This window comes from Hyla sarda, chromosome 3, assembly GCF_029499605.1.
Source record: "Hyla sarda isolate aHylSar1 chromosome 3, aHylSar1.hap1, whole genome shotgun sequence".
In the NCBI taxonomy this organism is placed as follows: Eukaryota; Metazoa; Chordata; class Amphibia; order Anura; family Hylidae; genus Hyla; species Hyla sarda.
Window position 1 is genome coordinate 379,270,540 of NC_079191.1, and position 14,959 is coordinate 379,285,498.

At 47.5% G+C, this 14,959-nt stretch overlaps 1 protein-coding gene across 1 annotated transcript in view; it reads left to right on the forward strand.

Annotated features, from left to right (window-relative positions):
- The first annotated feature begins 3,803 nt into the window (after positions 1–3,803).
- MACROD2 (mono-ADP ribosylhydrolase 2) overlaps positions 3,804–14,959 on the forward strand; it is a 2,467,642-nt gene continuing 2,456,486 nt past the window's right edge. The window contains exon 1 of the mRNA XM_056567894.1: positions 3,804–4,292. Coding sequence (XP_056423869.1) covers positions 4,232–4,292 — 61 coding nt within the window. The 5' untranslated portion in view covers positions 3,804–4,231. The remainder of the gene's footprint in view (positions 4,293–14,959) is intronic.

Here is a 14,959-nt window from a genome sequence, read left to right on the forward strand (position 1 = left end):
TTCTAATATTAAGACCCTTCAAATCCACTTCAAAACTGAACTGGTCCCTGAAAAATATCGAGTTTGAAAATGTTGTGAAAAATTGCAAAAATTGAACTTTGAAGCCCTCTGATGTCTTCCAAAAGTAAAAACTCATCAATTTTATGATGCAAACATAAAGTAGACATATTGTTTATGTGAATCAAAAAAAATTCTTTGTAATATACATTTTCCTTACAAGCAGAAGGCTTCAATGTAAAAAAAAATGCAAAATTTTCACATTTTTCATCAAATTTTGGGATTTTTCACCAAGAAAGGATGCAAGTTACCATAAAATGTTACCACTATGTTAAAGTAGAATATGTCACGAAAAAACAATCTCGGAATCAGAATCATAAGTAAAAGCATTCCAGAGTTATTAATGTTTAAAATGACAGTGGTCAGATGTGCAAAAAACGCTCTGGTCCTTAAGGCCAAAATGGGCTTGGTCCTTAAGGGGTTAAAAGACAATCAACAGAATAGAGGTTCCTTGTCCCTTGAATTAAAAGAGCAGCAGCATGCACGTTCAGCTGCCACTCTATGTACACGCTATGGAACGGCCAAAGATAGTCAAGTACAAATCGCTTATGAATCTGCAGTTGACTTATTTAGTCTTGCAAGTCTTCACACTTTTTAAGTGTTCTGAAAACACTTGATAAACTGATACAAACTGTCCTTTTTTAAAGGAGCCATATGAATTATCTGTCAAAATAATGGACCTTTTATATCAGTTTCTCTATCACTTTTTTCTCTCCATATTTCCATTCTTTTAACTCCTCCTATCCCAGGTCCCGGACACCATAAAAGGCAGCAACAAAACGGAAAACCCAGTCTATGATCAAGCATTGAGAAGAATAGTGCTGTTTGGTTCGCTTTGCTGCCAAACTGCGTCTACACTCACAAAACCACCTTATAACCTTAAAGGGGTTGTGCGCTGCCCTGCAGTTCGGAGCTCCCCTCACAGCGTCCGGAAGTTCATTACTCCGAACGCTGTGTGTGGGCTTCCGTGTCCGCCGGGCGTGACGTCACGCCCGCCCCCTCGTGACGTCACGCTTGCCACCTCTACCAAAGTCTATGGGAAGGGGGCATGACAGCGGTCGCACCCCCTTCCCATAGACTTTCGTTGAGGGGGCGGGCGTGACGTCACGCCCCGGCGGCAGCGAACACGGAAGCCCGCACACAGCGTTCAGAGTAATGAACTTCCGGACGCTGTGAGCGGAGCTCCGAACTGCAGGGCAGCGCACAACTCCTTTAAGCATTGTCCTAAATTCAGCAAATAGATTTTGGGTCCATTGATAGTTTTTGACAGCAGCCACAGATGACCCTCCTGTTCAGCACACTTTTCTGCCATTTTGGGGCATCTGGAATGCAGTTCCCATGATCTTACCACATTTTATGGATCTCTTCCTTTTTGAGTATGCTCAGGACAAACAGACAAAAGAAATATGAGACAGACTGAACACTCTTGCATTCACATCCATCGCCATAGACTTCATTGTAAAATCCTGAACAGATGTTTGAGTTCCATTTATTGTCAATTTTTTTCAGACAAAGAGAGAAAAAAATAATAATCGTGCATGCCCCTAATTTTGTTCCATTCAAAAAACGAACAGACTGAACTGATGTGAACTGACATGAACTAATGATAAAAAGGATCCCTTAACCCCTTAAGGACTGAGTCCTTTTTCACCTTAAGTCCTTTTTCACCTTTTTCGCAATTCTGACCACTGTCACTTTACGAATTAATAATGCGAAAACGCTTTTACCGAATATTCTGATTCTGAAAATGTTTTTTCGTGACATATTCTACTTTATTTTGGTGGTAAATTTTCGGCGTTACTTGCATCCTTTTTTGGTGAAAGATCCAAAAATTTAATGAAAATTTTGCATTTTTCTAACTTTGAAGCTCTCTACTTGTAAGGAAAATGGATATTCACAATACATTTTATTTTTATTCACAAACACAATATGTCCACTTTATGTTGGCATCATAAAATGGACATATTTTTGCTTTTTGAAAAAATTAGAGGGCTTCAAAGTAGAGCAGCAATTTTCAAAAAATTCATGAAAATTGCTCAATCTGAAGGGACAGATGTCACAGAACTACAACATCTGGAGGGCTACCGTTTGGGCACCACTGTAATAGGGGTCTCCAAACGGTGACCCTCCAGATGTTGCAAAACTACAACTCCCAGCATGCCCAGACAGCCAAAGTTTGGCCTTCCTAGTGGTTGCCACAGTAAAGATCACTTTACTTTCACTTTCAATTCCCCATCCCCTCCCCCCCCACTGTAGTTTCCCTACCTGACCCAGGATCCAGCAGTCTCCAGCGACGATCGGGGATCTCCAGGCATCTTCTCCTGCAGGTAGCGGCCTCCATATTCTCTCCATGTTCCCCTCAACATCCAGGGGTGGGCAGAACGGGGGGTTGCCATGGCAACCCACTGTCCTGCTCTGCCATTGGTCAGAATCAACCAACCGCTGTGCCCCCCGCGATCTCCCGAACAGCGCCGCGGCTCCCTGCATGAAATGAGCATTTTCGACCACAGCGTGAAGCTGCGTCCGACACACCCCCTGCATCCAGTTCTATGGCAGATTGCGGAAAGCAGGAGGGGGCATGTCGGCCGCCGCTTCCTGCGGTGGTCGAAAATGCTAGTTCCATGCAGGGTGCCAGGGCGCCGTTCGGGAGATTGTGGGGGGCCCCAGCGGTCAGACCCCACCGCGATCTAACACTATCCTTAGGATAGGGGATAAGTTGTTATATCCTGGAGGTATTCTTTAATAATAAAAATAACTCCTTTTGGGAAGAATGAATAGCATCACCTACAAGTGACACCTGAAGATCTCACTATATCAAGGATTCTTACAACTCTCAGCATGCCTGGACATTTGCAAAACTAGAACTCCAAGCATGCTCAACATGTGCGCCGAGTGTTTGTGGGCGGGGTTTCGGAGAGGCGTGAGTGTGCGTTAGTGACCTCCAGCTTTTAGCAGCAGGTGATACCGGCACACGGGAGATGTTTGTGAGAGCTCGTGTTGGGAACATGACCATAGCAACCAATCAGGAATTTGCTTTTAAAACTACAACTCTCAGCATGCCAGAACAGCCTGTTTAAAACTACAATTCCCAGCATGCATGGATAAATTTGTGCTAAACTACGACTCTCTGCACTGCTTCACAGCCTATTGCAAAAATATAACCCCCAGCATGCTTTGACATCATGTCACAAAACTACAACTCCCAGCATGCACAGACGGACTGTTGCAAAGCAAAACTCCAAGCACATCTGAACAGCCTGTTAAAAAACTACAACTCCCAGCATGCAAAAATTCTTGCCTAAAATCAACTCCCAGCAGATCCAAACAGCTTGTTGCAACAATACAACTCCAAGAATGTCGTGACAGCAGAATCCAGTCTAACTAAGGTGACTCCAGCTGTTGCAAAACTACAACTCCCAGTATGTTGGAATTTGTAGATTTACAACAGCTGGAGGAACCCTGCTTGTGAGAACATATCCCTACATGATGGGGATCCACCGCTGTCACCCCCACATAAGAAGTTTATGAGGAACCCTAAACTGCCCCTAACAGAGACAACCTAACCCCTTATCCCAAGCAAGAGCAAATAAAAACAAACAGCGTTGCCTACAGCAACCAATCACATCGCACTTTTCGCTTACTGAGGAAACTGAAAGCAAACCCCTGATTGGTTGCTATGGTCATGTTCCCAACACGAGCTCTCACAAACCTCTCCCGCGCGCCGGTGTCACCTGCGGCTAAAAGCTGGAGGTCACTAACACACACACACACTCACGCCTCTCCGAAACCCCGCCCACAAACACTCGACGCACATGCGCAGTGCCCACAGCGTCTTCTCGGCTCCCCCCATTACTTCAGAGACTGGCCCCTATCGCCTGGCCTATAGGAGACAGTAGAGAGCGGCCAGGGGGCGGCCGTGCGGGGCGTGCTGGGGATTGTAAGAGGCGTGACCCGCTGGTGTCAGAGCCGGGGAGCTGTACCTGCATATATACATAGCAGCTGTGGTGTGTGACTCCTCCTGCGCCCTGCTTCCTTATACATAGAAGTGGACATTAGGGGGTTCCGGCAGTGTCCCCCAACTACTCCTCCATTGTGTCACACACTATTCCCTGTGAGCCTGGGGAACTTGCAGCCAAAACCCAACACCCAGCAGCAGCAGCAGCAGCTCAGCACCATGTACACAGGCAGCAGCAGCAGCAGCAGCAAGAAGAAAAAGATGTGGAGAGAAGAGAAAGGTAGCTACAGCTTCTTGTTGTTAGTCACATTGCCTGGTTCATGATGATGGAGACATGCCCCCCCCCCCCCCCCCCATCTCTGTGTCAGATCCATCCCTCTCCCCCTTACCATTGTGCCTGCTGCTTCTCCTTCATATGGGGCTGTTCACATGACTGGAGTGCTCACCTGCAGAGCTGACACTTCACATAGACATGACTGGAGTGCTCACCTGCAGAGCTGACACTTCACATAGACATGACTGGAGTGCTCACCTGCAGAGCTGACACTTCACATAGACATGACTGGAGTGCTCACCTGCAGAGCTGATACTTCACATAGACATGGCTGGAGTGCTCACCTGCAGAGCTGACACTTCACATAGACATGGCTGGAGTGCTCACCTGCAGAGCTGACACTTCACATAGACATGGCTGGAGTGCTCACCTGCAGAGCTGACACTTCACATAGACATGGCTGGAGTGCTCACCTGCAGAGCTGACACTTCACATAGACATGGCTGGAGTGCTCACCTGCAGAGCTGATACTTCACATAGACATGACTGGAGTGCTCACCTGCAGAGCTGATACTTCACATAGACATGACTGGAGTGCTCACCTGCAGAGCTGATACTTCACATAGACATGACTGGAGTGCTTATCGACCGAGAGCTGACACTTCACATAGACATGACTGGAGTGCTCACCTGCAGAGCTGATACTTCACATAGACATGGCTGGAGTGCTCACCTGCAGAGCTGACACTTCACATAGACATGGCTGGAGTGCTCACCTGCAGAGCTGACACTTCACATAGACATGGCTGGAGTGCTCACCTGCAGAGCTGACACTTCACATAGACATGGCTGGAGTGCTCACCTGCAGAGCTGATACTTCACATAGACTTGACTGGAGTGCTCACCTGCAGAGCTGACACTTCACATAGACATGGCTGGAGTGCTCACCTGCAGAGCTGATACTTCACATAGACATGGCTGGAGTGCTCACCTGCAGAGCTGACACTTCACATAGACATGGCTGGAGTGCTCACCTGCAGAGCTGACACTTCACATAGACATGGCTGGAGTGCTCACCTGCAGAGCTGACACTTCACATAGACATGACTGGAGTGCTCACCTGCAGAGCTGACACTTCACATAGACATGGCTGGAGTGCTCACCTGCAGAGCTGACACTTCACATAGACATGGCTGGAGTGCTCACCTGCAGAGCTGATACTTCACATAGACATGGCTGGAGTGCTCACCTGCAGAGCTGATACTTCACATAGACATGGCTGGAGTGCTCACCTGCAGAGCTGATACTTCACATAGACATGGCTGGAGTGCTCACCTGCAGAGCTGACACTTCACATAGACATGGCTGGAGTGCTCACCTGCAGAGCTGACACTTCACATAGACATGGCTGGAGTGCTCACCTGCAGAGCTGACACTTCACATAGACATGACTGGAGTGCTCACCTGCAGAGCTGACACTTCACACAGACATGACTGGAGTGCTCACCTGCAGAGCTGACACTTCACACAGAAATGACTGGAGTGCTCACCTGCAGAGCTGACACTTCACACAGACATGACTGGAGTGCTCACCTGCAGAGCTGACACTTCACATAGACATGGCTGGAGTGCTCACCTGCAGAGCTGACACTTCACATAGACATGACTGGAGTGCTCACCTGCAGAGCTGACACTTCACATAGACATGGCTGGAGTGCTCACCTGCAGAGCTGATACTTCACATAGACATGGCTGGAGTGCTCACCTGCAGAGCTGATACTTCACATAGACATGACTGGAGTGCTCACCTGCAGAGCTGACACTTCACATAGACATGACTGGAGTGCTCACCTGCAGAGCTGACACTTCACATAGACATGACTGGAGTGCTTATCGACTGAGAGCTGATACTTCACATAGACATGACTGGAGCGCTCACCTGCAGAGCTGACACTTCACATAGACATGGCTGGAGTGCTCACCTGCAGAGCTGATACTTCACATAGACATGGCTGGAGTGCTCACCTGCAGAGCTGATACTTCACATAGACATGGCTGGAGTGCTCACCTGCAGAGCTGACACTTCACATAGACATGACTGGAGTGCTTATCGACTGAGAGCTGATACTTCACATAGACATGACTGGAGCGCTCACCTGCAGAGCTGACACTTCACATAGACATGACTGGAGTGCTTATCGACTGAGAGCTGATACTTCACATAGACATGACTGGAGCGCTCACCTGCAGAGCTGACACTTCACATAGCTGGTGGTTGTTTGAGTAGAAAGTTAAAGAGGGGCAACGGCATGTTGAGAGTTGTAATTTTGCAACGGCTGGAGAGTTGCATGTTGGATATTAGAGATGAGCGAACTTACAGTAAATTTGATTCGTCACAAACTTTTCAGCTCGGCGGTTGCTGACTTTTCCTGCATAAATTAGTTCAGCTTTCAGGTGCTTCGGTGGGCTGGAAAAGGTGGATACATTCCTAGGAAAGAGTCTCCTAGGACTGTATCCACCTTTTCCAGCCCACGGGAGCACCGGAAAGCTGAACTAATTTATGCAGGAAAAGTCATCAACTGCCGAGCTGAGAAGTTCGTGACGAATCAAATTTACAGTAAGTTCGCTCATCTCTTTTGGATATCACTGGTATAGATGGTGTCATGTTCTTTAAACATCAGAACAATGTGGGTGTTACCTTGACAATACATTTTTGAGGCACAGTTGAGCACAGAGAAAACATTAGACTTACGGTAAATAGGAAAGTTTTTCTATAGTTTATAATCTAGCCTGAGCCTATCACTGATGTGTGCATTACAAAAGCTTGATTACAAAATGAGTTATATCTCTCACCCCCCATTATTAGGCATTTTCTCAGTTATTCTTATCAAAACACAGGAATTACAGAGGCATGGGCCATGGTTTGTCTGAAAGTGTCAGTTTTGTTATAGTGTCTGTTGATGGTACATGGCACAAACTCTTCTGCACATGCCATGAGGCATGATTTTTTTAAGGTCCTGGAGACATGATGTCATGGATTAGCTATCCATTTTTATTTTTAGTGGTCTGGGGCATGTGATGTCATTTGATAGCTTTCCTGGAACGTGATGTCATTTGATAGCTTTCCTGGAACGTGATGTCATTTATTAGTGGTCCCGGGGATGTCATATAATTCAATAGCTTTCCTGGAACGAGATGTAATTTGTTGGCGGTGTTGGGGATGGAATGTCATTCAATAGCTATCTTGGAGCGTGATGCTCACCCGATGAGGCCACTATGATGGGTCTTACTGTTACATTGTTTGTCTTTTTGTTGTCAGGACAGCCTGTCACTTTGCACTCAGCTACAGTTCATCTTTAACTTCAGTAAAACTTTGACGTTAACGGAAGTTGTCCTAAATTGTGTCGCCACTCCTTAGTTGTTCTGAAATGTGGCATCATTTGCTAGGCCTTCACATCTGTGTTTGGAGGCTGCCTTTGGGGCCTCCGTTGCAGATTCACTTTACGAGAGGGATATCCCGGCTCAATCCCTGGTCTGGATACTGGGCACGGAGTGGGTGCGGACCTCACCCTGAGTGATCACAAAGAAGGAAAGGAACTCCAGCTCAGTTCAGGAACATACGGCTTTATTCACATCGAGGCAACAGGTACAGGTAGGAAGTGATGCGTTTCGGCCAGGTGCTGGCCTTAGTCGGTACGACTAAGGCCAGCACCTGGCCGAAACGCGTCACTTCCTACCTGTACCTGTTGCCTCGTTGATGTGAATAAAGCCGTATGTTCCTGAACTTAGCTGGAGTTCCTTTCCTTCTTTGAGATTCACTTTACATAACGAACAAAAAGGCGCTGCATGCTTTGTGTCCCATCATTCCTTCACAACTTTTGTCACATAGAGCTCTGTGGAAAGATGCCTGTGAGAGTTTAAAGAGGTACTCCGGCGGAAAACAATTTTTAACAAATTAACTGGTGCCAAAAAGTTAAACAGATTTCTAAATTACAATTGTAAAAACAAAAAAAATGTAATCCTTCCAGTACTTATCAGCTGGCTGTATACTACAGGGTAAGTTCCTTTTATTTTTATTTCTCTTCTGTCTGAGATACAAGTGAAGGTGGAGCATATACAGGAATCCCTTAGACAATACCATGTGACAGAAGAGTTTAGTTTTATGAATGACAAAATTAAATCAAACCTCAATAAGTTGGAGGAATATATAACCCAAATGAAACTAAAGAAATTTGCACACGACTGTGATGACTATGTAAATACCAAAGTATATACATGGAAGACGCAACAGAAGAATCCAAAATCCAATCTAAAAAAGTTGCACGGAAAGCGCACTGACATGTTACCTTTTCCTCTTCAGAGGGCGAGTCACAGGATTCGTCCCATGAGTTCTCGGATTCTGATTTTATGCTGGATTCTTGATATGCCACACAACAGAGTAATCTGCCAAAAAACGGGGGTGACCACAAACAGGTAGAACAGAAAACTAAAAAGAAAAACAAAAGAGGAAAAGAACCAGAAGAGCGGGCAGGCGCTTCCAAAGGAGGAAACACAGATCGGGACAGATATCTTACCTGCAATGCCAGAAACAAGTAACAGATTGTAATCAGTTTACCCTTCTGAATGTGTCTTCCAAAGAACAAGAGAGTGTCCTGTCACGTGGATTGAACTTTGTTCCCAGCAAGAATTTTTACATGTATCAGACATTATGGGATGTTAACTGGTTTATTTGTTCCCTCATGGTTAACCCCTTAAGGACCCGGGGTTTTCCGTTTTTGCATTTCCGTTTTTTCCTCCTTACCTTTAAAAAATCATAACTCTTTCAATTTTGCACCTAAAAATCCATATGATGGCTTATTTTTTGTGCCACCAATTCTACTTTGTAATGACATCATGTTACCCAAAAATCTTCGGTGAAACGGAAAAAAATCATTTAGAGACTAAATTGAAAAAAAAAAAAAAAAACATTTTGTAACTTTTGGGGGCTTCCATTTTTACACGGTACATTTTTCGGTAAAATGACACCTTCTCTTTGTTCTGTAGGTCCATATGATTAAAATGATACCCTACTTATATAGGTTTGATTTTGTCGTGCTTCTGGAAAAAATCATAACTACATGCAGGAAAATGTATACGTTTAAAATTGTCCTCTTCTGACACCTATAACTTTTTTATTTTTGCGTGTATGTGGCGATATGAGGGCTCATTTTTTTGCGCTGTGATCTGAAGTTTTTAGCGGTACCATTTTTGCATTGATAGGACTTATTGATCTTTTTATTCATTTTTTTCATGATATAAAAAGTGACCAAAAATGCACTATTTTGGACGTTGGAATTTGTTTGCGCGTACGCCATTGACTGTGCGGTTTAATTAACGATATGTTTTTTTAATTCTGACATTTCTGCACGCGGCGATACCACATAAGTATTTTTATTTACAGTTTTTTTTTTGTTATGGGAAAATATCTCAGGCACTGAGCAGTCATTCGGCGATCGGACACCAGGAGGCAAGGTATGAGACCCTCCTCGTGTCTTACAGCTGTTCGGGATGCCGCAATTTCGACGCGGCGATCCCGAACGGCTCCCTGAGCTAACCGGCATGGTTTTACTTTCACTTTAAACGCGGCGTGCAACTTTGAACGCCGCGTCTAAAGGGTTAATAGCGTGCGGCACCGCGATCAGTGCTGCACGCTATTAGCCACAGGTCCCGGCCTGTGGAGCATACAGCAGCTGATAAGTACTAGAAGGATTAAGATTTTTAAATAGAAGAAAGTTACAAATCTGTTTATCTTTCTGGCACCAGTTGATTAAAGGGGTATTCCAGGCAAATACTTTTTTTTTTATAGATCAACTGGCTCCGGAAAGTTAAACAGATTTGTAAATTACTTCTATTAAAAAATCTTAATCCTTCCAATAGTTATTAGCTTCTGAAGTTTTCTTTCTAACTGCTCAATGATGTCACGGGAGCTGTGCATGATGGGAGAATATCCCTTGCTTGATGGGAGAATATCCCCATAGGAGCTGGACAGCTCCCGGGACGTGAGTCATCAGAAAGCAGTTAGACAGAAAACAGCAACTCAACTTCAGAAGCTAATAACTATTGGAAGGATTAAGCCAGTTGATATATAAAAAAAAGTTTTTGCCTGGAATACCCCTTTAAGTTTTGGAGCTAAATGATTTAAAATATGATACCCCACATGCAGGGAATATTTTGTCCACTAAGAGCAGAACCATACTTACAAATGATTTCTTTTATCCAGTGAACTCAAGTACCTTGTATCTTGTATCATGCAGCATAGGATTGAGGCAGAATTATTGGAGTTAGAATGCGCTAGCATTACTACATCTCCACCCTGTTCCAATATCACCCTGCGCGACAAAAAGGCCATTAAATAGGCACTGTCAGATATAAAAACTTTTGATATGTTGTAAAGCATGCAAAACCAATAGGTTTTCCAATTGCTTTCATTAGAAAATTTTCAGTATTTCATACTGGAAAAGCAAGTCAAACAACTGCTCCCCTGCCTTCTGGAATGCATTCAGTCCTTCTGTGTACACTGCTTCGTCCTGGACGTTTTGGAGGGGGGTGGGGCTGTACACACTGCAGACTCATGTGAAGAGAAGGGGAGGGGCAGGAAGACTGCTGCCGGGCTCTCACTGATGTCTGCTGTGTGAGACGCAAAAACCTTGCATTGCAGACGAAAAAGTAAGTGTCCCTGCATGTATGTGTATGTGTGTATATCAGTGTGTCTATCTAATGTGTATGTGTTAGAATATATGAAGCCAGTGTGTGTGTGTGTGTGTGTGTGTGTGTGTGTGTGTGTGTGTAATAAAGGGGGATTACAATCATATGGCTCCAACTGTTGCTGACACCTCTGTCCATGTCAGGAACTGTCCGGAGCAGGAGAGGTTTGCTCTGGGGATTTCCTCCTACTCTATACAGTTCATGACATGGACAGAGGTGTCAGCAGGGAGCACTGTGGTCAGACAGAAAAGAAATTCAAAAAGAAAAGAACTTCCTCTGTAGTATACAACAGCTGATAAGTACTGGAAGAATTAAGATTTCCTAACAGAAGTAATTTACAAATCTGTTTAATCTATCAGCTCCATTGGGGGACACAGACCGTGGGACACAGACCGTGGGTGTATGCTGCTGTCTCCAGGAGGTGTGACACTACGGTAATAAAAAAAAGTCAGCTCCTCCCAGCAGGATATACCTGCCTTCAGGCTCTGAGCTAGTCATTTTAAGCTTAGTGCCTGACATGGTCATGGTCTGGATTTTCCAGACCAGGTCTTCTGATTTTTTTTATTTTCCTAGTATAGGGACGTGTTAGTTTTTTATTCCTTTTCTTTTCTGTTTTCAGGTGGGGGCTCAGGGACTTGGGTTCACTGTTTCCCCATTGCGAGTAAGGGGGCACAGACATTGCGTATATGCACTGTTCACCCCCCCCCCCCTCGCCAACGGTCAGCGTCTGGGTTGGTACCTCATGGGTCCGGGTCCCCCTTTTTCTCTGCCCGCCTCGCTCGCGCATAGCAGCTAGGCGTGATGCAGGGACAAAAAGCTGACTGAAGACTTCACTGAAGACTCCATTAGGTAAGTTCTTCTTCTGACTGAGGTAAGTACTTCCCCCCCCCCCCCCCTTTTTTCTCCATAGGTACGGACTCGCAACCTCTGGAGACCCCCTGTTTTTGGCCCACCTTCAGTTTATGGGGCTGGATTATACAGGGGCTGCACTTTATTCTGGTTGAGCAGTGGCACCTGAGGGGGCATGTATTATGGGGCACTTTACTATGTTGTGTGTGTGTGTGTTGGTGCAACTACTCCAGCGCCTTATATGCGGCTGTCAGCCGCGGCGCTGTTTCGGGCCGGACGCTCTCAGCGCCGGCTTACTTTCGTTTTGCCTGCAGCGCCTTATACGCGGCTGACAGCCGCGGCGCTGCTACGAGCCGGGCGCTCCAGCGCCGGCTTACTTTCTCTTTCGCCGGCAGAGACTGTTTATGCCGCCCGCTCTATTCCCCCGAGCGCATATGCGGCTAGGCATGTGCGCTCGGGACAAGGAGCGGGCGACATGACAGTTCTTCTTTGGCCGGTCTGTAGCTCCGCCCACTGGGCTGGGAGCTCTCAGAGGCGCGAAGCAGCGTCCAATCAGCGCCGTGGGCACGATTTTCTATGTGAAGGGGTCGGTTACTGTGTGCCTTGCTTCAGGCACGCCCCTCCCTCCCTATTGGGTGGCCTGTTCAGTCTCTCTGGCTGCACGGAGCGAGTTCTCCTCACTGCAGCTGACAGGGGACACAGACTAGGGTGAGAAAGTTCCTTTCTCCTTTTTCCCACATTATGTCCGTACCCAGGGCTGTTCCTCCCTCTAAACAGAAACCTGGAAATTCAGTGACTTATTATATCTGTAAGCACTGTAATACCAAGATGTCTGGCTCTGCTGAGCCCACTTGCCCTGCCTCCTCCACTGCTCCCCCAGACCCCCTGGTGCCCCCTGATGCCCCTTCGGTCCCGGTGGGTTCAGCCGCTCCTCCAGCCTGGGTTTCTTCCCTGACCCAGTATATGGCTGACTTGACCCAAGTCTCCCGTTCGGTGGCTGAGGCCTCCCGGGAAATGGTGTCTGGTTTGAAGGGGTCTTTCCTGCACAGGACCTCTGCGAGGGCACGCTCCTCGTCTCCACGCTCTCACAAGCGTGCTAGGGGTGCCTCGTCTGACTCTTCCATTGAGTCTTTTGATAGACGTGAGCGTTCCCCTCGCGGGTCCCACCCCCCCTATCTTCTGGGCACAAACGTCGCTCCTCCAGAGGACGTTCTCGGAGTCGACGCTCTGCCACGCCAGAGCCGCGTACCCGGTCTGGGTCGCCCCCCTCCAGGACTGCCTCTACTCATTCACATTCCCCTGCTGAACTGGTGGACGAGGCTTCCGAGCTGGCATCTGACTCAGAGGACCTCTCAGACTCAATTGCAACGGTGAACTCATTGGGGACAGCCATAAGAGACACCTTTCACTTGGAGGACCCATGATCTTCGGATTTCATCGTGCTAAGCCAGCACCTCAAAGGTTCAGCTCTCACGCTGACTTTGACGACATTCTGGAATCCGCATGGAAACATCCAGACAAGAGGTTCCCAGGAATCAAGACAATTCAAGAACGTTATCCATTTGATAAGGACTTTGTCGCTAAGGGGGTTTCCCCTCCCGTCAGTCTCTGCTCTGGTGGCTTCGCTCCCCCCTTCTTCTCCAAGGGCGGTCTTTTCTTCCCCTTCACTAGCAGGTTGTTACGACGGATGCCAGCCTGTCGGGCTGGGGCGGCGTGTTCAGGGATTGAATGGTTCAGGGACTCTGGTCTCCCCTGGAGACCCTTCTTCCGATAAACATATTGGAATTACGGGCGATTCTTCTTTGTCTTCTTCACTAGGAGTCCCGTCTTCAGTCCTGTCCTGCCCGCGTTCAGTCGGACAACGCCACGGCCGTGGCGTACATAAATCGACAGGGCGGCACTCACAGCTCGGCAGCCATGGCCGAGGTGACCAAGATTCTCACCTGGGCGGAGAGCAAGGTTCAGGCCATTTCGTCGATTCACTTTCCGGGAGTGCTCAACTGGGAAGCGGACTTCCTCAGTCGGTCCTCACCCGACCCCGGCGAGTGGTCTCTTCATCCGGAGGTCTTCGCGCAGCTCTGTGACCTCTGGGGCTTTCCGGACGTAGACCTCTTCGCGTCCCGGCACAATCAGAAGATCCCTCCGTTTGTGTCCAAGTCCCGTGACCCTCAGGCTCTGGCCTTGGACGCCCTAGTGATTCCTTGGGCGGGGTTCTGGTAGCTTCAGATTGGCCCCGAAGGTCGTGGTATGCCGACGTAGTCAGGCTCCTGGACGACGCTCCTCTGCGCCTTCCGCTCCGCCCGGACCTACTCTCTCAGGGTCGTCTTTGCCACCCCAATTTACAGTCGCTGCATTTGACGGCGTGGTGGTTGAGACGGCGGTTTTGAGGGCCCGCAGGTTCTCTTCCCAAGTCATTCACACCATGCTCAAGGCTCGTAAGCCCTCCTCCACAAGAATTTACCACCGTACTTGGTGGTCTTATTTTCGTTGGTGTGAAGCTCAGGACTTCTCCCTGGTGACCTTCTCGGTTCCCCGTCTTCTCTCCTTTTTGCAGTCGGGGTTGGAACTGGGGTTGTCTCTCAGTTCACTTAAAGGTCAGGTTTCAGCCCTTACTGTTCTTTTCCAGCGGCCCCTGGCTTCTAATTCTCATATCCGGACCTTCCTGCAAGGAGTGGCGCATGCTGTTCCTCCTTATCGGTCACCTTCTCCCCCTTGGGACTTGAATTTAGTTCTGAGTGCCCTCCAGGGTGCACCCTTTGAGCCCCTTAGAGAGGTGTCTCTCCGCCTCCTTTCTTGGAAAGTGGCGATTCTTGTGGCTATCACCTCCATCCGGAGGGTGTCTGAACTGGCAGCTCTTTCCTGGAAGCTCTTTCCTGGTGATCCACCAGGACAAGGTCGTTTTCCGGCCAGATCCTTCCTTTTTGCCTAAGGTGGTCTCGGCCTTTCATCTCAATGAGGACATTGTCCTGCCATCCTTTTGTTCGGCTCCTTCTCATCCTAAGGAGCGCTTACTACACAAGCTGGATGTAGTTGGGGCTGTTTGGTCTAATCTCCATCACTTCTTCGTTTCATCAGTGTGA